General features: G+C 34.2%; 1 protein-coding gene and 1 long non-coding RNA gene across 8 annotated transcripts in view; one reads left to right on the top strand and one right to left on the bottom strand.

Annotated features, from left to right (window-relative positions):
* TBCK (TBC1 domain containing kinase) overlaps positions 1–23,277 on the top strand; it is a 222,120-nt gene that overhangs the window by 163,882 nt on the left and 34,961 nt on the right. For 5 of the 6 annotated variants that reach the window (XM_072810106.1, XM_072810107.1, XM_072810108.1 and 2 more), the window contains one exon: positions 19,280–19,455. In XM_072810106.1, the coding sequence (XP_072666207.1) occupies positions 19,280–19,455 (176 nt within the window). Of the gene's footprint in view, positions 1–6,086; positions 6,234–19,279; positions 19,456–23,277 lie in introns of all 6 variants that reach the window. The other variant, XR_012023194.1, reaches the window with a different exon arrangement.
* LOC140623645 (uncharacterized) overlaps positions 1,183–23,277 on the bottom strand; it is a 55,218-nt gene continuing 33,123 nt past the window's right edge. Inside the window, exons 3-4 of one of the 2 annotated variants that reach the window (XR_012023195.1) lie at positions 5,756–5,951; positions 1,183–2,945 (exon numbers count right to left, since the gene is read on the bottom strand). This is a non-coding gene — a long non-coding RNA (uncharacterized lncRNA). The remainder of the gene's footprint in view (positions 2,946–5,755; positions 5,952–23,277) is intronic. The other variant, XR_012023196.1, reaches the window with a different exon arrangement.

Raw genomic sequence — 23,277 nt, 5'->3', positions numbered from 1 at the left:
TGCTTAGTCACAGCTCCTTATTCATCAGACATGCTACCTAATTTTCCTCCATAGAATGCATTGTACTTATAATTACATATTTATGTATTATATGCTTATCTCTTATTTTCCACTGTATCTTCAATGCCTATTATACTCGGCATATCAATAAATAGTAATCAGTATTTTTGAATGAATTAACAAAAGATTAATTCAAATTAACCAGTGTCTTACTCTATTTCCTGTAAGACAAGATATCTGAAGAATGGTCTCCAAAATCTTCTATAATACTTATTGAAAATATGTATTTGAGACTTCACAAACATCTTATTTCTACTAAATCAATTCTCCAAAAGTTGGCTCCTGGAATCTATGTTTTTACTAAGGCCTTTGGGTGATTCTTAACATGATATGTGCATAATATTTTCTCATGACTTTGCAGGTAAACAGAAATATTCATTCAAAATGGGAAAAAACTTCAATGATAAGACATTCATATTTATGGTGATGGTGTTATTTTTTGTATTGATCCTTTGTATATTTTTTATACTAATCTACTTGTGTTCTAGTTATTTATGTCTAACCTCTTTTGGCAAGTTACCTTTCATGAACTACAACCATTAGGTGATGTTTTCACTACTGTTTTCACTAAGGTGATGTTTTCACTATTGTTTTCACAACCATCAGGTGATGTTTTCACTACTCAGCAATCTCAGCCTACTGACTCTCTGAGCCTCTTTTTTTTTGTCTTGACTGCTTTCAAAATCTCTCTGGCTCCTCCCCCCCTTCTTGTCCTGCTTTTGAAAGAAGTTCCTAATCAGAGGTACTGACCTACAACAGTGGAATTTCAAAGGCCATTCGTGTGGGAAAAAAATAGAAATTCATCCAGGACTCAAAAAACTTATGTTCCCTAATACTTTCTGGTATTTTCTTTCTTGAGGTCAGTAAAAGGAAACCCTATTAAATCAACTCAGAAAGTGTGTCATGTTTGAAGTAATAATTACAGGGTATCAAGACATGCTCACGTATGAGCATAAACACAGAAATGGTTGTCCTATAACATGGACAGCATCAGGAATTGAAAATGACAAAATATCCCCCCCCTAAAAACTGAAAAATATGAACAGTTTTTCTTCAACAAAAGAAATGTAAAGAAGCAAGAGAAAGGTTGGAGGGGATAAAAATCAAGATCAAATGTAAAGATTTTTTTTTAAACTTTTATTTTACTCTTCTATTTTCTTTTTCATTTTAAGAGACTTCTGATTAACTTTTATTCATTCAGCAAACATTTATTGAGCATCTAGTACAGCCCGAGCACTTGATAGTTTAATCTACTAAGGGATTTGCAGTTACAGAGAAATTTTCACAGTCCTTATTTCCTAGTAGTGTTTATTGCATCTTTTCAAAATAGTTTACTGATTGAGGGTGCATGCAGAAAGGTGGCTGAGAACACATCAGTTCAGATGAAGGGAAAGAATATCAGCAGTGCCCCAGCCTTGCCCCCATTACAAACATGTTGTTAGTTTTCCAGTCTCAAGTATATTTAAGACAAGCTAAAGTTCAGAGTTAACAAGATTATTATCATTTTATAGAAACTTTCTTTCCCACAGTATATCAGTTACAAATTTGGGGTGTAATTTAATTCAGCAAACCAGAAAACTATTTTGGCAGATGACAATAATATATCAGGTAGGGATAAAAACATGTTATTAGATTGTTTGGAAGGGTAAACTGAACCAAATTGTCAAATCCTTTGTGGAATGAAACAGAATCAATAAATAGATGTCACAAAATGACTCAAGGATAATTCTTTATTTCCAGGTCAAGAAACTAAATTAGTGATGCATTATTATCATTGTTTTTTTCTTGGTAACCCTTCATATTTTTCTCAGTTAAAAAAAAAAATCTAATTTCACTGTTCTCTGAAGCTTGAAACATTTACATGTTATTTATCTTGTCACTATATTCTTAAACATTTACTATTATCCTTTTTCTGTAAAGTTATCCTAGGAAGTCAAAATTCATAGTTACATATTAAAGATATTTGTTTCCTCTGAATATAGAAATCCATGGGTTTCCTCATCCTAAATCATCAAATTAATAAATTCTACTTCTCTGAATATGGAGATCTCAGTACGCACAAGCCAGTTCTGAATAGAGCAGTGCCCTGTAAACAAAGCAAGTGAAACAAGAACAGAAAAAATTTCCATAGCCAGATAAAAAAATCACATAATGACTGAAGGAGCACTAAGAGATTTCTAGAGTGTACTATATTAAAGAAGATTGGAGAGCCAGTGGGCAGGGTAGTGTTCTTGAGAAGGACAAGAGATATCTAGAAGTTTTGAATAGGAGAGTATTGGGGTGGATTTCTTGATGGGAAGCACGAAAGTAAATATGAATTATTGTCACCTTTCATGAAAATAACAATTGTCATGATATAGAGTATTCTACTTAAGATTGGCCCATGCTTGCACCTGATTGGATCTGAAACAATGGCACACTTCCCTACAGACATCAGAACGATGCTTTGATGCAGCATTAACATATCCACATTGCAGTTGCTCGGAAAGTATGCTGGTGACAGTATTTATTCCTTTGCAACCAGATTTAATTCAGTATTGATTTGAGACAGCTCTTGTAGCAATGTTTTTCCACCAGTAAGTCTATAGAATATATTTTCTCCATGAAGAGTGATGGGCACAGATACCACAATTCCAACTTGCTAATGAATATCTGGGGTCTTGCACTGAGGTCTTCCTTATGCAACCTCAAAGTTCAGGGATGTCATTTCATGTATCAGTGACATTCCATGGCATTTAAAGAGAAATGGATTCTGGCACAATTCTGTCGAAAGGCTAGCAACAACAGACCCCATTATTATATACAGGATTCAGTGAGTCTAATCATTTTCACAATGCCAAAGTATCAATGTCCTTGTTTTTTTCCAGCCTTTCTTCCAGGATATCCTATAAAATATGCAAAATAAATAAACAAGCCATATTAGAAATCAATCTACTAAAAATTCAGTTTGTTAACCTGATTTATACAGATGCTAACACAGAATTTAACAAAGATGCATAATGCAAAAGAAAAGGCAGCTTTTATCTGCAGCGTTCTCACATCTGCTAGAGAATCATTGCTAAAGGTTATTTCTTTCTTCATTCCCCCTCCCCGCAAAGCCAAAATGAGCAACTAGAAACCCTTGTTAAGCTGGTATTATTCCAGAATACATCTATCTGAATTATGATTATTGTTCAAAAATCCTACAGAAATTACGTAAATACTTAGCAAAGAGTAGATAAGTAGGGTCCTGAAAGATTGACTTAATAGATTTTATACTTTTATACTTCTCAAATAGATATTTGAATTAGTCTAAGGTTAACAACATGTTCGTTTACTTGAATAAACTAGTTTCCATTGATTCTAAAAGCCCTTATTCTTCTTATTATTCTCTAAAAGCACTGAATTCTTACATGAATTTATACCTATTTCTGAATCCTTTTTTCAGTTATATTCATCTCATTCAGATTATTTTCCAGTAGCAAGAGGTTATTAAAATTATAATTATATCACACATTTGCCATTGTTTCTGCATGAATAGTAAAATTGGCTTTTTTTCCCCTCCCCTAGGGAAAGAAAAATCATTTGGTATTTGTATTGCCATTGAATTAAATTTACAACTAAGTAGGAAAAACTGGCATATGATACTGTGTTTTATATTTTGCAAAAGCAAAGTGAATCTTCCTGTCTTCTTTCTAAGTTCCTTTGTGGCATTTTAAAGTTTCCTGCATATTTTTTGATAGGATTATTTCTATGTTAACCTTTCTGTTGCTATTATAATTGGGATATTTTATTATTTTATCATATTTTCTAGCTAGGTTTTTTTATACCAATAGAAAGATTTTATAAACTATTTGGCATAGTGATTAAGAATACAGCATCAAATTTTTGAATCCCACCTTTGCCATACCAATTATGTGACCTGTTTCCTTTGGAGCCCCTTCTAAATCTAGGGTCAGTCCTAATTTCTGTTTACGTAGAGAGTATCAGTCTTATCAGAAACCATCAAACCTTTAGTTTAAGCCAGAGATATTTGAAAGTCCTTGCTCATCATTGGATATAAATACTATAAGATGTCACGGAATGGGAAATCCTATGATTTTGAGACGGAGTTGAAAAAAAGAAATTGACTGGATTTGAAGAGCAATGACATGTTACTGAAAACTTACCAACCAAAGCTAAAACATAAATTTCAGTTAAATTTAAGATACCAAGAGATTATTTGTATCTTGTTTAACTGGAAAGGAGATAATTATTTCTAGTAGTATGCAATCATAAGTAATTTTAAATTACCTTTCCTGAGAGGTTAGTACCAACTTGTGTATTTGTATATCCACTTGTCATTTGTTGGTTAATTCTTGATTCTATATGGTATTCTTACCATTATTTTTTTTCTTACCATTATTATCACTTCAATTAAAGTAACCTCATGTGTTTTAATAATTAACTTCATTTGGTTTTGTAATAGAATAACTATTTTTCTATAAATATATACTTTTGAACACATCCAAATGTCTGTCACTGTGGCCAGAAGTGCCAAAGAATTTTTTTAATGTAATAGGGTGTACAATTGTTGAATTATATCTGTATGTTGATAGTCATTACAGTTTTTTTGAAGATTTACTTCACCCCAAGAAATACTGCTTGTAACTCCTTTATCAAATATTTTTCCTTTTCTTAGAGAACTATTTTTTTTAGAGGGAAGGAGGAGCAGAAAGAGAGGGAGAAAGAATCTTAAGCAGGCTCACGTCCAGCAGGGCTCAATCTGATGACCTGGAGATCATGACCTGAGCCGAAATCAAAAGTCAGATGCTTAACCCACTAAGCCACCCAGGCACCACTTCTTATGTAACTTTTTAACTGCATGTCATGTTATATTAAGCCAAATGGAGGCTATGAAGACTTTTTTTAAGTTACTACTTTAAAATAGACTCTATCTAGAATAAATATTGCACTAATTTATTCCATTATGATAAGCTGGTAATTTTAGTTGTAACTAACTGTTACATCTAACAGACTTTTGCTGTTACATTTAATAGACTTTTGTTATATTTATACAGTTTTTTTGTACATCAAATAATTTATTAGGCTTTCTTATAAAATTCTGTTTATTTATGCCCAATTTATGTTTCAGAATCTAGAACTCTAGTTAGATCTTAAATTAATTGAAAAATTAGTTTATCCATAAAATACTCTTCTTTTCTATCAGAAATATGAAAAAGTGGGCTCTTAAAAAGTTCACATGAAAAGGAACCGTTCAGATTTATCAATTCATATTCCATAATCAGTGTTATGTATTATAAACCTAAAGTACATCTCCATGACCCTGGCATTAGATTGGTTGTGACATGTATGTAAACTTTCTAATTTCATTAAATCTCTTCATTTGTGTGAAAAAAAGTTTGAAATACAATACAGTAAGCATATTATGAATATTAATATTTCTTTATATTCTCATAAGAATTGTCTGGGATGGTTTATAGTATATTAAAATAAATGGTTTGAGATTAGAGACAACTGAGTATCCCCTTCCTCATAAAACTTTTAACAGTCTTCTGTCTTCACAGGGGAAACTGAATTTCCCTTCACTTGGGACATCTCAATTATATTAAGATAAAAATGGTTGGCTGATGCATGATATTAGCTGAACATTCCACTAGATATTAATCATTGTAATAACTGTTAATACCACAAGCACTTTAGAGAGCTCATTTACCTTGTCCTTGGCAGGGCAATAAGGATGAGAGAAGCAGATCTCCAGACTTTCCTCCACAGAGATTTACTGAGGCTTCCAGCCAGAGAGTGTTTGGGTCATTTATTTGACATGCATTCGTTGTATAGTGAGGGGAATGATGGGGGAATTTCCCAAGTCACAAGGAACACTGAACAAAAATAGCAGTGTAATCACCTCACTGTATAAGGAAAAGGTTAAGAGTGAGAGAGAAGGGTAATGAAATCAGCAACCCAGTTCCAATGAAGGCTACCTTGACATTAGAGTTTGAGGTGAAAATACCTATTGGACTAACTAAAATACTGTGACCTCTTAGTCACCAGCTGGCTCTACTCCCTGAATCTCTGATGCCATTGAAAGCTGACCTTAACATCCTATGTGGAATAGCAGCTCAATCACATTCCGGAAGGAAGGTGTCGTGAGTTCCAGTTTCAGGAGTGCAGCTGAGAGGAGCCATGCTCAGGTTTAACTTTCATCTTGTTTACCTCAGACTAGGAAATTTATCAGATTCTGGTTTTATTTCAAAAATTATTTCCAGAAGCTTTTAGAAATTTATATACAACAGCATCAACACCACCATCTCTCACACATTGCTATGTTGATATTGGTTTTGTCCCATAAATCACTGAGATGAGAGTTCTTCTGTTATTGTAACTTCCATCTCTTCTGCCCCCACTTCAACCTATGTGAAGTAAAAAATATTTCCCAGCTACCTGTCTATGAAATACAATAAGTTCTCACTGATCTAACTTTGCATAAGCTAGTCATGCTTTATGAGCAACACTTTACTAAGCCTCACAATTAGAAGCATTCCTGAATCTTTTTAAGTAGAAACTCCTCTGTTGTCATTAAGTATTACCTACAGATGTCTAACTTTTGTCCCAGGAAGTAAGCAAAAGTTTTGGGACCTATTGCTAATTGAAAAATCTATCAGAAATAAGGTCATGGAGTTCTAGAGCTAAAAAGAACCATAAGATATCTACTCCTGCCCCTTTATTTGATACATGAGAAAACTGTGGCCCAGAGAGATGAAATATCTCCAAAATGATCTTGTATATAAAAGGGAGAATTACTCTCTTTATAGAAATTTAGCTTACATGCAGTTTTTCAGGAGCACATCTGGGAAAATTTTAGCATAAAATCCCTAATCACTGAAAAAAATTCTATCCACTCTTCTTTGTGCTTCATGTTCATATACATTACCTCTTGCATTTAAGGGAGAAAAATATTGTCTAGTGTGAGAGCTGTATCATGCAGCTTCCAGAGCGTGATGGTTTTATTTCAAACTCAATTTCTGATGCTATATTTCTATATCTTAGAAAGAGTAACCTCTCCCTTTTCTCTCTAAAAACATGAGGGAGAAATGAAAACACTAAAATGCCCCCAGAAACAATTTATTGCCTTAAATATTTAAGATAAAAATATCTTTGTAGATTGATCATGCTTTTGAAGATGATTTTTCTTTGTTAAACTTCCTTTGAGAATCATAGTTAATGTCGCCTATGCCATTTGTAAAAATCTGTCCTTCTTCATACAAAAGTTCAAAATATCTAGCTCTAAGAAAGCAAGCAGTCTATTTATAGTAGACATGTGGAAAAAGCCTTATTAATAGTTTATATAATTTAATTTTCTCAGCAGTGGATAGATGTGCCTACCATAACTAGGAATTTTTTTCTACCATTTTTTCCTTTCTCTTCAAATTATTTATCTTTTCTCATAACTTAAACTAATTTTTATGCTGATAATTCCAAAAATGTAATTCTAGCCTCACTTCTCTCAAATACCAATATCTGTCTCTAATTGCATTTTCATCACTTTGTCTTTAGTAAACCCTATGCAACCTCAATTTCACATATCCGAGTCTGAATTTTTCTTCCCCTTACTTGCTGTTTGCCACTGTGACCATCCTTTTTTCCCTAATCACCCATATTCAAATCTTAAGAGCCATCATTTATTCCTCTCTGTCCTTTATCTTCTATATAGTTTCTTATACTACTTTTCATGTCTTCTTTTTTTCCTTTAGCCTTTCATTAATACACCCAATTTTACTAAGTAGGAACTGACTTCTAGGCTCTCTGCTAGGCAGTAGAAGTGTAAAAACAAACAAATTCTGGTCCCTGCTTTTACAGAGCTCATGGCATATTAGAAGAGACCATTATTAATATGAGGTAGGGACTTTAAACCTAAGAAATTCTGGTTAGATACTTGTGAAGGCAACTATTAAAAATGAAATTAGCATCCTGGCTAAAATTTCTGTCCCATTCATTCCAGGCTGAACTGAAGAAAAAATGGATTTTAAATGACACTGTCTTTATTCAGTATATCTCCTAAAGATAGAACCAAAATCCTAGAAGTAAAATCAAAACACCTTTCCAATATTTGTGATAGAATGGCTTTACACAGAATATGGGTGAAAACCCCCAGTTCTTTACTTGGCCAATTCCTATTTATCCTTGTATTCTAAACACAAATGTTACCTTTCCAACGAAATATTCCCAACTTGTCCACTTTCTCCTGGACAAATGAACCATTTCTTCTTCTAAATCATGACAGAAATTAAGTTGCAATGAGTTCAAGAATGAATGACAAGGAGAAGGTAGAGATGAGAAGAAGATAAAAGGATAGTAACTAGAGTGCCTGGGTGACTCCATTGGTTAAGCGTCTGCTTTCAGCTCAGGTCATAATCCCAGGGTCCTGGAATGGAGCCCTGCATCCAGGCTCCCTGCTTAGTGGGGAGTCAGCTTCTCCCTCTCCCACCACTCCTCCCCCACTGCTTGTGTGCACGTTCTCTCTCAAATAAATAAAATCTTTAAAAAATAATTTAAAAAAGGATAGTAGCTAGACAAGGACTCACCCCTTGGAGAGTAATTTTATTATTTATTATTTGTTGTTTTAATGTATCTTTCACCATGGATGGGAGAGAATTGGCCAAGTAGTAAGGAAAAGACTAAAGGAAAAAGGAAGATAGTGAATAAAGCAAAACTCTCTGTTTCCAATGTCATCTTTTAATCTAAATCTTCATAAAATTCACTTTCTAACAAGTCTTTCCGACTATCATTTTTCTCATCTCTATTTCATCCTCCCAAATACAACCAAATTAGTCTTCCTAAGATATTGCTGTTAACATGTGACACATTCTTCCAAAAATCCTATAGTACTTACCTATTTGTTACATCCTCAAGCTTCCTTATCTTTGAGATCCTTCATGATCTATCCCCTTCCCATCTATTCAGTACTGTTTCCTTCTAATTCCCAGGGTGGGTGCATGCTCAGCTTGTTAAGACTAGTCTGTTCATTGTGTTTTTCGTACTTACGGACTGTAAGTGCTACAAGAACAAATATCTTTGTTTTGTTCATTATTGTATTCCAAGCACAATGTGTGGTACCTAGTAGGTGCTCAATAATTATTTATAGGACATTTCTTATTTATTCATACTTCAGAACTCTTAAGAGTTATCCACTTATGCACCATTCTTCTTTTTCTTTTCTACTTATCTAAACCCTGATGATTTCTTCTAACTCAAGTCCTACTTACCTCACCTATATTTTGCTAACTACTTCTGCCTGTATTGTCTTTCTCCCTTTGTCTGAATTCTCATACTATGTACCTGTGATTCCATACATGGAATCCTATGGTTAAGAGCCCAAACTCCAGAGCCCGACTGACACAATTTGAATCCTGTCTCTGTTATTTACTGATTATATATATTACTTAATGATTAAATTATTTTACCTCTCTGCCCCAATTTCCTCATCTGTAAAGTGAGCAAATAATAAAAACTATCTCATAGGATTGTTGCAAGACTTAAAAGAGTTCATGTCTGTCAAATGCTTATCACAGTGAACTAGCACAGAGTAGGCACTATATAAGAATTTTCTGTTATTGTATAGTTTTACTGCTTCATTTATGTTAGTCTGGCCTTTTCAACTAGATTGTGGGTTCTTTGAGGTAGAAATGTTATTTTAGCTCTCTCAAGATGGCCAAGACAGGCTAGTTAAATATTTGTTAATTGATGATTTATTCAAAATTAGACTACCATGAAATTCAAGCTGCTTCATTTGAGATCCAATTTTTCATAACAACTTATTTTATATATAAAGATCACCAGTCTACCAAACATTTTTATGTCTGTTATACCAATTGCTCCTTACAGTAAATTTGTGAGGTAAAGAAGACACGTGTCATTATACTCACTATACAGTTTAGGAAATTAAGGTCAGAGAGGGCTCAGCACTGCCACGTCTCCCTACTTCTTGCCTGCTCAGAGAGGCCAGCTTAATGCCTTCTGTGTAAGCAGACATTATTCTACAAAACAGAAGGTCAGCCACCCCTTCTTGTACGTTTGCCCAAATCTCCACAAATCATTGTCATCAGCACTCACCCTCATTTGCCTTGTGAGAGGTGGTTTTCTATCCTGTGGAATGAAAAGGGTGGTACGTGTGATCTTGAACACTGCTCTCCACAAAGTTGACATGCCCCCTCCAACTAAATCTCCTTATGTAGACTGGGAGGAAAGGGGTTGCATGATAGTTTAAAATAGTAAAGTCACTTTTGTTCCTTTTCAGTTAGCTGTAGGGCAGGTAATGTTGGCTTTTTTTTTTTTTTAAGATTTTATTTATTTATTCATGAGAGACAGAGAGAGAGAGGCAGGCAGAGACATAGGCAGAGGGAGAAGCAGGCTCCATGCAGGGAGCCCGATGTGGGACTCGATCCAGGGACCGTGGGATCACACCCTGAGCTGAAGGCAGATGCTCAACCGCTGAGCCACCCAGGTGTCCCGGTAGTGTTGGCTTTTGTTGATGGCTTCTGTTATTTGACAGCATATAGAGCCTTCTTATTTCAACATAGGGACAACATCACTCCTCATTCTGTTACACATTCATGCAATTATTTATTTTTTTTCATGCAATTATTTATCAAACATTCTAGCACCTTTGGTGGGCAGGGCCCTATTATATTTGTTATGGGAGATAAGAAAGAAATATAAGAAATTTAAGCTATTGAGATACCTGATTCTGTGTTGTCATTAGTGTGTTTATATTGCTCCAATCTCTCTTCTAGAAATATTGTATGTTGCCTGAAAAAAACCTTTGAATAGACTTTCACTTGTACAAGGTATCCTCAAAAGAAGTATATTTTTATTGTGTTGAAATATACATTACTAATACATGGTTAGCCTATGATATTCCTTGCCTTGTAAGTATGCTTACTTTTGCTGTTCATACTTTCTGATTCATATTTCTACTTTCCTTTTAGAAGATTATTTTGTATTCTAGTTACTGTTCCAATTATAACTATTTAGTGAAATTTCATAGTCTTTTTAAAAAATTATTTTTGCTCAATATTCAGATTGATCTCTATAGATGTATACAATGTATGTCACTTTCTGTGCTATCTTATTTAAGTTCTTGAATTATAAAGGAGATATTTAATAAATGATACTTTTCTCTCAAAGTGAAGAGACTTTAGATTGATTCAAAGAACCAGTACTGTAGCCATTCTAAGCATCATCCTGTCCCTGAGGAAAACTCTCAAAAGCTTCAAGAAACTATCAAATCTATTACATGCCTTCTGAAACAGCACAATTGGCCTCATTTATAATCCAGTACTATAAATAGCTTTTAGAATCCTTAATTTCCAAATGGCTTTAGAGAGGCTAATTTTTTTTATTGAGATTTTCTCTCTTCCTCACCTTCCCCCTACACACACACACACACACACACAGAGCATTATTTTTATTATTATTATTATTTATTTTTAGAGGGACAGGAAGGGGCAGAGGGCAAGTGAGAGAATCTTAAGCCAACTCCATGCCTAGCATGGAACCTGATGCCAGGTTCAGTCTCACGACCCTGAGATCATGACTGACTTGAACTGAAATCAAGGATTGGAAACTCAACTGACTGAGCCACCCAAGTACCCCACACACATAGCATTATATATGAAAACTGCTTTCTTCCATAAGAAGAGTGTTTGTTTTGGTTGGGCTGTTGTTTTTATTTTTAACTTTCTATTCTAATAAAAAATTTTAAGTATGATCACATATGAACTTGTTTCTGAATGTAAAATTAAAATATATTATTCTTAAAGGAAACAAAGTTGTTGCTAGGAAAAACACCAGCCTTTTAGGCAGCAATCCATTGAATAATTTATACTATCTTATGTTAAACTATGGAAAGTATGTAGTTATTTAGTGATAATGTAATTTACATTTGTGTTGGTACAAGTCAGGGAAAGTATAATTAGTCTTCCAAGTGTCCAACAGGCCCTTTTCTCAAAATTCTTCATACATTTGATAAAAGATTAGATAAACATCAATTTATTCAAGTATCCCTTCATGCAAAAGCCAGAATAGTCCTCACCAATGAAACATTTTGATGAAATTCAAACATTTTTTGTCTAATTGCCTATATTAACTTTTGTGTCTCCTTCCCAAGTTTGAATGCATGAAAGTCTATCCTACTTGCTGATCTCTTTTTTTTATCATTTTTAAATTTTATCTGAATTTAAGAATAATAGCGATTTTATTGTTTTTCTTTAGCACCTCTACACATTTTCCAGTACCAGATCTGATTACCTGTAATGGTGAATACAGCCATTAAGTTCTCATTTATAAAGTCTTTTTATATTGCTGTAAGCATTTGATAATAATTTTTTTCAGATAGGTTAGATTCATAGTTATAAAGTATTAAAGAAAGCTATATAATAATGCTATATGAAAACAAATCTCATTTTTATAAATTTAAAGAATCTTAAAGTATCTTATGCTGAATCAATAAAACTTAACCACAGCAAAGCATTAAGAGAAAAATAAAGCAAATGAAATCCACTCAAATTAGGATAATTCAAGAAAGTTCTCTTTACAGAGATAATAATTACAAAGATGATGGTGGAATGCTGGTGAAAATATAAAAGATAATGCAGTAAATTATGTATACTATCATTGGTCCTGTTGCCATCCAAAGACTGAAAAGGATGAGGGAAGAAGAGGTTACCAGAATGTGAAAAAAGAGAAGCAGACAGAGAAAGCCATCCTGAGAGGAAAAGTGACCTTTGGGGTGACATCTCAAGTAGGGAATCAGAGGCATAAATATTCTCACTCTCCTGTTGTCTGTGCCCACTTAAAGGCCAGAGGAGCTAGAATCTCTCTTGATGTAGTCCAAATGAGTTACCTACCAGAGCAGAGACTAAAGTGGAAACCAGCGGATAGTGAATCTGGAGGGGCAAATAGAAGATATCCAGAACACTTACCTACTTTTTGCATTTCTGATTGTGAATATGTTTTTATACTTCCAAAATTAGTGAGGTTAAATTTTTTTATTACCCATTTGTATTTCTTTCGTCAAGGGTATGTTTACATCCCTGCTCCTTTTTAAAATAAGCAGGGTTTTGGGTTTTTTTTTTTTTTTCTTATTTATTGATTAAAAGAGCTCTTTAAGGAAAGAGCTCTTTTAAACATTAAGGGCACTTTAAATTTTTATTTTTCACATGTATTTTTTTTTAATTTTTATTTATTTATGATAGTCACACAGAGAGAGAGAGGCAGAGACATAGGCAGAGGGAGAAGCAGGCTCCATGCATCAGGAGCCTGACGTGGGATTCGATCCCGGGTCTCCAGGATCGCACCCTGGGCCAAAGGCAGGCGCCAAACCACTGCGCCACCCAGGGATCCCCTTCACATATATTCTTCTTAAGAGTTCTGCTTTTGCTATATGCTTACAGCTGTTCTCATCATCAATATTTTCCTCATCCCATTAGGATTACATTTTTATACATAATTCCTCATTCCAACTATTAATCATTTTCCTATATAGTGGAAGATAGAAACATAATATTCTTTTCTTCCAGTTAGTAAGTTTTGCTGATCCTGACCTAGTGATTGACGTGCCATCATATTCTTTTAGCCAATACTTTGTGTATTTGAATCTGTCTCTGTTATCCCATTATGTCCTATTAATCTTTTGGTCTTTTCTTGTGCAGTACCATACTGTTGGTTTTTTACAGTTTTAATATGCCTAATGTGTTCTGTTCTTTGTCAATATTTTCTTGACATTCTTTCCTATTTGGTCTGTCAAATGAATTTTAGAATTTGCTTTTCAAAATTGAAAAAATATTCTTTTTAGAAATGGGATTAAATTATTATATATTAATATAATGCTCCAAAGAAAAATGAAGTTCTTATAATATTGACTTATTTATTCCCAGATAGCAACTTCCATCTCTCAGTTTTTCAAATGCCCATCACAAAACTCTCGTTTTCTTTAAATGTGATCCACTTATTTCTAAATGTTTTATTTTGGAGAAATATTTTGATATTGTGAATGAAAGCTTTTGCTCATTGTATTTTCTGACTTGCTTATGCTGCCATGTAGAAAAACTAATCATTTTGTGGTAGGAATGTTGTAACTAAAACCTTACCAAATTCTTACCAATTTAATTGGATTTTCCTTTAATTATTCCAGATTTCTAATAAGACTACTGTATCACCTAAAAATAAAAAGTTATTTCTTTTCCAATATTTATACCCTTTACTTATTTTTCTTATTGTCTCAATAGCAACTTCCATAATAATAATAATAAATAATAATGCTGATAGTTGTATTTCTGCATTTCCATTTTAATAAGTCTATCTTTGTGGTTCATCATTAAGTAGAATGTCAAATATTGGAAATAAAGAACATCTTTTATCATCTAACTTTCTTTCTGATACATCTTAGCATAAGTTTTTCTTTTTTACAATTGAGAATCAACGCTGAGTTTTATCACATATGGCTTTATGCCAATTATACTTTGTGTCCTTTGACTAATTAAAGGTGATGAACTCTATTTTTAAAATTGTGCTAATATTGAATCATCCTTCCTGGAACATGCCCCTACTTGATTATAGTATGTCATTCTTTCAAATTGACACTACATTCCTTTTTCTGGTTTTTAGATTTAAAAAAAAAATCTTTATTCATAAGAAATGGTGTGTGTGTGTGTGTGTGTGTGTGTGTGTGTGTGTGTGTCTTTAGTGCTGTCTTTGTCAGTTTTAAGTATTAGTTTAAGGTAGCTTCATAAAAATGCCCTGGGAGGGGATCCCTGGGTGGCTCAGTGGTTTGGCGCCTGTCTCTGTCTCTCTCTCTCTGTATCTATCATGAATAAATAAATAAATAAATCTTTAAAAAAAAATGCCCTGGGATACTTTTTATCCCTTTAAAAATGAGACAGAATTATTTTGGGGAAAAATGTGTTTGACACCTTTTCCCTACTTATAAATAAAGGAATTGGGCAGAGAGGTTAAATATCACACCCAAAGTCACATACTGATAAGTGGGCTGGCCAAGATTTGAATCCAGGTAGTCTTAACTCCAAAGTCTATGGTTTCCTGCCTATAGACACAGATTAATTCATAAAGGGCTCTATATGCTACACTAAGGAATTCCAACTTCATTCTTTCAATGCCCTAGAAGCCATTGAGGTGTTTTTAATTATAAAAGTTACATGATCAGATTTTATTTTTAACTCAAGGCACGGGAGGGTCCACTCTTATACCTTCCAAACTTTGGAGCTTTCCCACACTTCCTCATCCCCACCACCCTTTAGGTGACTACTGGCACCTGTTGTCTTATTGCACGTTCAGTGTGGTTTCTGTGTGGCTTTAAAAAAGGAGAACGGGAGTAGATCCTGCCTCAGTACATGTCTGAGTTGGTTGTGGAACTACAGCTGTGGTCCTCTGACACTGATCTCTTAATTTCAGCAGCCTTATGTCCTTTTCTGCCCCTGCATTTGAGGTGATTATAGGCTGCCTGTGTTCTGGCCATTGGTAATGTGCCAAGGAAAAGTTACAAGGTTTTCTTTATGTTCAGAGGTTCCAAAGCCTTAGGTGACTGAGCACAAGATTGATGGAGGGAAGCAGGCTTTCAGTGCTTTCACCTCCTAAGACCCAGATGTTTTCCTGTTGGTGATTATAGCCGTTTCTTGGGCATATAAATAGTACCAAGTACTTCTTGCTATCTGCAGTAGTGTCTCATGACTGCTGTTCCATGTGAGAGGTAGCCTCAGGGAGAAACTGAATCAGGAGGTCCCAGGAAGGTCTACATGTGCAAAGGTACCATGAGAGGTATCACCTTATCAGCCAGGCATTAGGCCATGAGGCCCCAAGATCAGTCTTAGATCCAGAGGCTACTAAAGTAAGTCTCAAGGCCATGAGTCTGTGACCCTTGGGTTTGCTGATGTTCCTCCCCAAGATTCTCTTGGTGGTGTTTGTGAACACCAGGGGGACACAAAATGGAGAAGGAATCCCCACATGAAGCATCTCCATAGTGCCTCCTGCTCTCCACTTAGAGCATCATGGATCAACTTTTCCCATAGAAGATCAGAGGGAAGGCACTAAAGCTGGGACTGGGGTCTACTTCAGTAGGCTCTAAGTCTTTTTTTTTTTTTCTTTGTTATTGAATCTTTTTTTTTATTTAAATTCAATTTGCCAACATATAGTGTAACCCAGTGCTCATCATCCCATCAAGTGCCTTCCTTACTGCCCATTACCCAGTTACTCCAACCCTCCACACCCCCCCTTCTACAACCCTTTGTTTGTTTCCCAGGAGTCTCTCATGGTTTGTCTCCCTCTCTAATTTTTTTCCACTCAGTTCCCCTCCTTTCCCTTATAATCCTTTTCACTATTTCTTATATTCCACATATGAGTGAAACCATATGATGATTGTCCTTCTCCAGTTGACTTATTTTACTCAGCATAATACCCTCCTAAATCTTGACAACAGTATCCTGAGAGGCCCTGGACAGGGAAGGCCAGCCCTTTGTCCCTCTTCTATCCCTGGAACGACTTTAATGACCAAGATTTTTTCTCTTGAATTGCAGCTTCTCATTACTTTCCTCTCTGCCCACCCATTCAGTAAACCGTACAGACTTGAAAAAAAAAAAAAATTCTGACTCTAGGTTGGCTATGAATAGAAATTCACAAAAAATATGAATTTTTTTTAAAGAAATAGTTCTCGGACAAATTGGCTTGTGATATTTGCACATCTAAGCGTGATATGCATTGTATATTAAGGTTCTTGGGCAGAAATGATAAGCTAATAGGTATTTCCAAAGTTGTTCTATAGTTATCTTAAATTCTTGTCCACAGTCCGTAAACAAAGTCCCATGAATTTGAAACCCAGTCACACAGGAAAATGCCAATGTCAATAGTACTAAGAGGAAGTTTTATTTTTATACTTCTAAGTTGAAATTTACAATGAATAGTAAAATTGCATGCAAAATTCTTAATAAAAGAGAAACTAAATTCCATAATTTTTTAAAGATTTTTTTTTTTTAATGATAGACATAGAGAGAGAGAGAGAGAGAGAGGCAGAGACACAGGCAGAGGGACAAGCAGGCTCCACGCTGGGAGCCAGACGCGGGACTTGATCCCGGGACTCCAGGATCGCGCCCAGGCAGGCGCCAAGCTGCTGAGCCACCCAGGGATCCCCCATAATTTTTAATATTATAATTATTTTCTTCATAAAGCAAAGTAGTATAATTTATCCTAAATCTAATCTCCTAAAATTACTAATTACTAATCTCCTAAAATTAATTTGCAGAGGAATTTACATGTATCATATTAAAGTTCTTTGCTGATATATACTCACAAAAGTTCAGAAAGTTGTGCATTTGTTAATGATTCCTCTCCTCTTCTCTTACCATTTCATGTAACAATTGCTCTCTCCTTTGAGAAACTCTTTATGTATAATACATTTGATTGGAATCAATACCAAGGTCAGATCTTTCTTAAATCAATCAGTTCTTCACATAGAATACGTTGGTCAAATTCTCTGTCAAATTCTCTTCATCAGCCAGGGCACATCTTTCATTCAGATGAAACCTGTTTGAAATGCTACATTCTTCACGAAATGACTAAAAGCAGTACTAGGGTAATCGAAAGTTCTTTATTTTATCTTCATAAATGTACGACTTCATGTGAAGCGTGGGAAAAATACCTATTGAGATTGCAATCTAACAAAAGAGATCAAAGCATTGATTGTATACCTAGCTGATTTTAAAGTTCTATCTTTTTGAAACATTTTAAATTTCAAAATATTTAAGTAGATTTAATTCTTAATATTAAAAAATGAAATTTCTAATGTCTATCTTTGATTAAAACCCATAAATACCCACAAAGCATAGCAATTTCCATTTCTATTTAAAAGCTAATGAAGTGGGAGAAAGAATTTATGGCATAATCAGGGGAACCCAAGGGATGAGAGCTGACATTTCAGGTGAAACTACAACCAAAACCATTTTTTTTTTTTTTTTCAAAAAAAGTCTGTCTGAATGGTAGGGGAGTGGGGGTGGGGCACAGAGACACACAAGATGAGTTAAATAGGTGATGGGGATTGTCTTGATGAGCAGGTGTTGTATAGAAGTGTTGAGTATACACCTGAAACTATAGTATACACCTGAAACTAATATTACACTGTATGTTAACTAACTGGAATTTAAATAAAACTTTTTTTTTAAAGTCTGTTAAGTGATCCATATATTCACTCCTGCTTAGAAATTCTAAATTGGAAAATTCTAAATGTGATATCCCACAATGGAACTGTGAAAATAGAGAAAATAAGTAAATGAGTTAATAGACTCTGTTTTAAAAACGTATATATATTTATATGCTTAAATATATATTTTTCTTTTGAATCCCTGTTTTTCAATCAAATGAATTTTGAAAGTTCTTAAATTCTCGAGGAATGTTAAATAAGTTTTCAAGAGTGACTATTAACGCTCCATAAATTTATGTTGAATTTAGTTAAGTAATATTTTGTTGCCTTTTCCGGGGCCGGGGCGGGGGGGGGGGTGGGGGAGGAATTCCCTCTCCCTCTTAAATAACATGGAGAGCAGTTGTAAACAGCCCTTCGTCTGAATCACTGAATCAGTCTTACACCCTATCACAATCACATAGACCAAAGTACTGGTTTGATTGTCTAGAGTCTCATTTTACCTCCTTCACAATTAAGATACATTATCAATTTTGTTTACTATCTAAGAAAGTGTTATATCGCTCTGCATTCATCTCTGAGAATCTAATTTCTGTTTAACTATATGTGATATAAATTATATTATAAAAGTCTAATATGTATATTAGAACCATGTTCTTTCATTAGTATGTTTACTGAGTAACAGTGCAATTTCTTCTATTATCAGAGTTTTAATTAATGTGATTCACAACAATAGTAATTATACTTGAAGAAAAGTGAAATGTGCTCTCATAAAGAAAAATCTGCCTCATCTCTTTCTATCACATTTGAACCAGGAGCTTGTAGTGAACCAAAAGAATAATGCTTTCCTCTGTGTGTAAGTAAACCTTAATAGTAAGGAATACAGTTACACAGTAGACCACTAAAGTGAGACTCAGTTTCCTGTTCTCCTATATGCTATAGTGATTGATATCAAGAGCTTACAGATATTCTATATTGGCTATAGTTTGTCTCTCTGTATTATTCTCAATATTTGTACTGTTTGTATATTTTTTTCAGTCAAGAGAATCCATCCCATTGAATGACCTAAAGTCAGAAGTATCACCCCGAATTTCAGCAGAGGACCTCATTGACTTGTGTGAACTCACAGTGACCGGCCATTTCAAAACACCTACCAAGAAGACAAAGTCCAGTAAACCAAAGCTCCTGGTAGTTGACATCCGGAATAGTGAAGAGTATCCTTTACATATGCGCTTTTAGAGGGTGGTACTGCCTTACTCATACTGTTTCCTTTCCATTTTAAGGGTATGTGGTAAAAACAATGAACATATCCAGGGTTCCTCTGAATTGAAATAGCTAAATAACTCTCATACTAGATGCCAGAATAGACTTGTATAATGTTTCATAAGATAACATTGCATGACCTTAAAATGGTTTCCAGACAACACCAGAATATTGGGACATTTTCTTGGTTTTTATATTTCTCTAGTGTATATTGCTGTTCTTGCAGGCATTTGAATCTTTCTCGCTATAGATAAAATTTTGGTGAAGATGGAGAGTATTTAACTGGTCTATTTCATGGCCTAAAAAGAGAGATTAACAGATCTCAACTTTGAACTTGTATTTATTATAATATTCAAAATATTGTCTTTAGAAAACATATTAAAGTATTTTTTACTGATATTTTACTATTTAATGTACCATAACTTCTTGGGATTTTGCTTGGCAGTAAAGTAGGAACAGTTACAAAATAGTAGTAGTTTAATCTTTCCGTCTATATCTTAATCTGTCAGATTCTCATGAAATATGCCTTGATTCTCTGTACTCTAGAATCTAGGTAAATGATATTCAAACTTTTTAAAGCAGGGTAATTCTTTTTTAAAATAAATTGTCTTAGAAATTCATTATATAAAATATAAATGAAGAAATTTTAAATGATTTTCTTCGTAGGTTAGTATTTATATCATTTACTAACTAGAAATGAGTTATATGAAAATAAGGCTTAACAGATTAGTGGTTTCTTATAAGCTAAAATTGGCATTTTTTTAAAGATTTTATTTATTTATTCATGAGAGACACACAGAGAGGGGCAAAGACATAGGCAGGCTCTCTGTGGGGAGCCCAATACAGGACTCCATCCCAAGACATTGGGATCACAACCTAAGCCAAAGGCAGATGCTCAATCACTGAGCCACCCAGGTGCCCCTAGCATATGAGTTTTCATGTATATATTTGCAATTACAGTTTTTGGAATGAGATTTAAACTACATTTGCTGAACTCATGAAGCAATCCATAGAATCTCAGATTACTAAGAATACAATTTGGAAGCCTGCCATTTAAAATGATATATCCCCACCTTTTTGTGAAAAGTTACTACTTTTTATTTTCCCTCACTTGTGAAAGATAACTGAATTTGGAGAGAGCCTAAATGTTTATGTCCCTGGTTATTAAATCTTCAGGGATACTGGAAGTTCTTTAGCGGAGTAGATGAGTGGATTCCCAAAAGAAGCATTAAATTCCAGTTGACAAGTCAGGAACTCTTGCCGTAAAAGATCTTATCTGTTATTTCAAGGGTTTAAAATACATTCAATTTTTAAAAATTTTAGCTTGTTTCTTTTGGTTGAGCCTTTAGTCATAGTGTCTCATAAAATCATGAAAAAGTGTAGCATTATAGTGCCCTATTTTAATTTTATTTTTTTTAACGATTTGTGTATTTATTTGAGAAAGAAAGAGAGGAGGGGAGGGGCAGAGAGGAAAAAGTCTCCAAGCAGATTTCCCACTAAGTGCAGAGCTGGAGGCAGGGTTCCATCCCATGACCTATTAGATCATGACCTGAGCCCAAAAATACCAGATGCTTAACCAACTGAGCCACCAGGTGCACTAGCCTATTTAAATTTTAAGGATTACTCCTAAAATAATTAAAATAGCATTATGCCCAGCACTCTTCTGAAACTTCCTTTCAAATAATTTAAATAGGTATTTGAAATTTTAAAATACACACAATATAAAAGTGACATTCAGTCCAAAGTTTTTCAAACCTCATAGTCTGATTTTTAAATTGCTACTCTCTTTTATTTTCTTCAGAATAAATATAAATGGAACAGCAGAAAGCAGAGTTGCTAGCCTGATCATTGTTCTGTGAGGAGTATGGATGAGTTGCCTAACATCGGAATGCCTTTATGTCATCCCACAATACATGTTTCATAGTTACAACTAGGCAGAGACCTGAGTTGGTTGTTTTAGTCTTTATAATCACAGGCCTAAAGAAGAGAATCAGTAGTGTTTTGGGTCATTTGGGGGGGAGTGGTCCCAAGGGAATGAAGAAAGAAAATAAAGTCACTTATCTTTTATCACCTTCCCAAAGAACCGAACTTGTGAAATTTTCTAAATCCCCTTTTTGAAAGCCTGCTTTAAAACCAAAGTGTACTTAAAGTTGAGTTATTTATCCTCACAACATTTCTAAGTTATGTTTTTTTTTTTCCAATATCCTCTTCTTTTATCACATATCTACTTTGTCTCACCTCTAAATACCAAATGTTGGCACCGTTGTATCAATCACACTGCTTAGTGAAGAACCACAGGCTAAACTCTTCCAAGAGTCAGTGGGTGTCATTAGGTCTCTTCTAGTGTCAAGAGCACAATGAATAATGGAGAACTGTGGGTTCTATAAACCCTCTCAATGAAGTATCTAAACTACCTACCTATGGCCTTCCAAGACTGAAAAACCTTTTATAATCTCTAATGATGCACACCATTTGATTATATTATGAGTAAATAAGTAACTTTTTTTCTATTAATCTGAAACTCTGTTCTCAGGCAATTAAAGGCAAAGGGATAGTGTGTTTAATGGTAATGGAGAGATTCATAAATTTAGTGCTTCAAAGTAATATATTAGAATGTGGTGTTTGACTTTTTTAGATGTCATCATTAATAGCAACCAATAAATTTTACTCTTATTAGTGCTGTGGATAATTCTTTAAAGAAAAAGGTATAAAATATAGTTCTTATTCACTAGGTTGCTTTTAGTATAAAGAATATAAAACATGAAAATATTTTATGTGGAAAATAAGTAAATAGTAAAGACAATGATGTATTAAAAATGCCAAATGAGTGGTACAAACAATGTATCAGTAAGGAAGTAATCTCTAGATATCAGAAGCAGGGCAGGGATAAGGGTCATATCCTTTTAATCTTTATAATCCCAGCACCAGGTTTGGCTCCTAGAAAGTACCCAGAAAATATTTTTATAAGGAAAACAACAGGATGGAGGACACAGTGCCAGTGTCCTACCATAACCTTTCAAAGTTATAACATAAAGAAACAGTGGCATTTTACATTCTATATATATATATACCCAGTGACTTTTGAGGCCTTTCTTCCTAAAACCCAGAAGCAAGACACTACTTAGAAGTCAGTAGAGTCAGAATTTAGAGGTTGAAGCATTCATCAAATCTAATATGTATTCATTCAACAAATATTTACTGGCTATCTCAGTATATTCTAGTCAGTAATGTACTAGAGTTTGAGGATTTGTTGGTAAACAAAATGAGAAATTTCCTGCGCTCAAGGTAACTTCATTTTAATTGAAGAGATAGATAAATATATCTATCATAGGACCTTAAACAGCAATAAATGCTATATATGAAAATAAAGCAGGGAAAAGGAAAATAATAAAATTTTATAAAGTACTCAAGGAAACCTTCTCAAAAAAATATTTCAGCAGTTAACTAAATGATGTAAAGAGGCAGGCTACAAATTATATAGGGAAGAACATTCTAGGCAGAAGGACAAACAAGGGCAGCAACCTAGTATATGAACTTGCTTGGCCATTTTGGGCCACCAAAGACACCAGCAATGTAAGAGATTAAGTCAAAAGAGAAAAGCATCACTTAAGTCAAGAGAAACTATAGGATGGTCAGAAATCTCTGTAATGTAGTTTTAGAGTTAGTAACATGTCCTCAATTCCTTGGATACCTATAATCATTAATTCCTAAAAATCTATAATCTACAATAATCTTAATTATATAATTAAGCTCTCCCAGCATACAAAGCATGA

This window comes from Canis lupus, chromosome 33 (assembly GCF_048164855.1).
Source record: "Canis lupus baileyi chromosome 33, mCanLup2.hap1, whole genome shotgun sequence".
In the NCBI taxonomy this organism is placed as follows: domain Eukaryota; kingdom Metazoa; phylum Chordata; class Mammalia; order Carnivora; family Canidae; genus Canis; species Canis lupus.
Note: the sequence above shows the minus strand (reverse complement) of the source record. Positions and strands in the feature narration are given on the sequence as shown.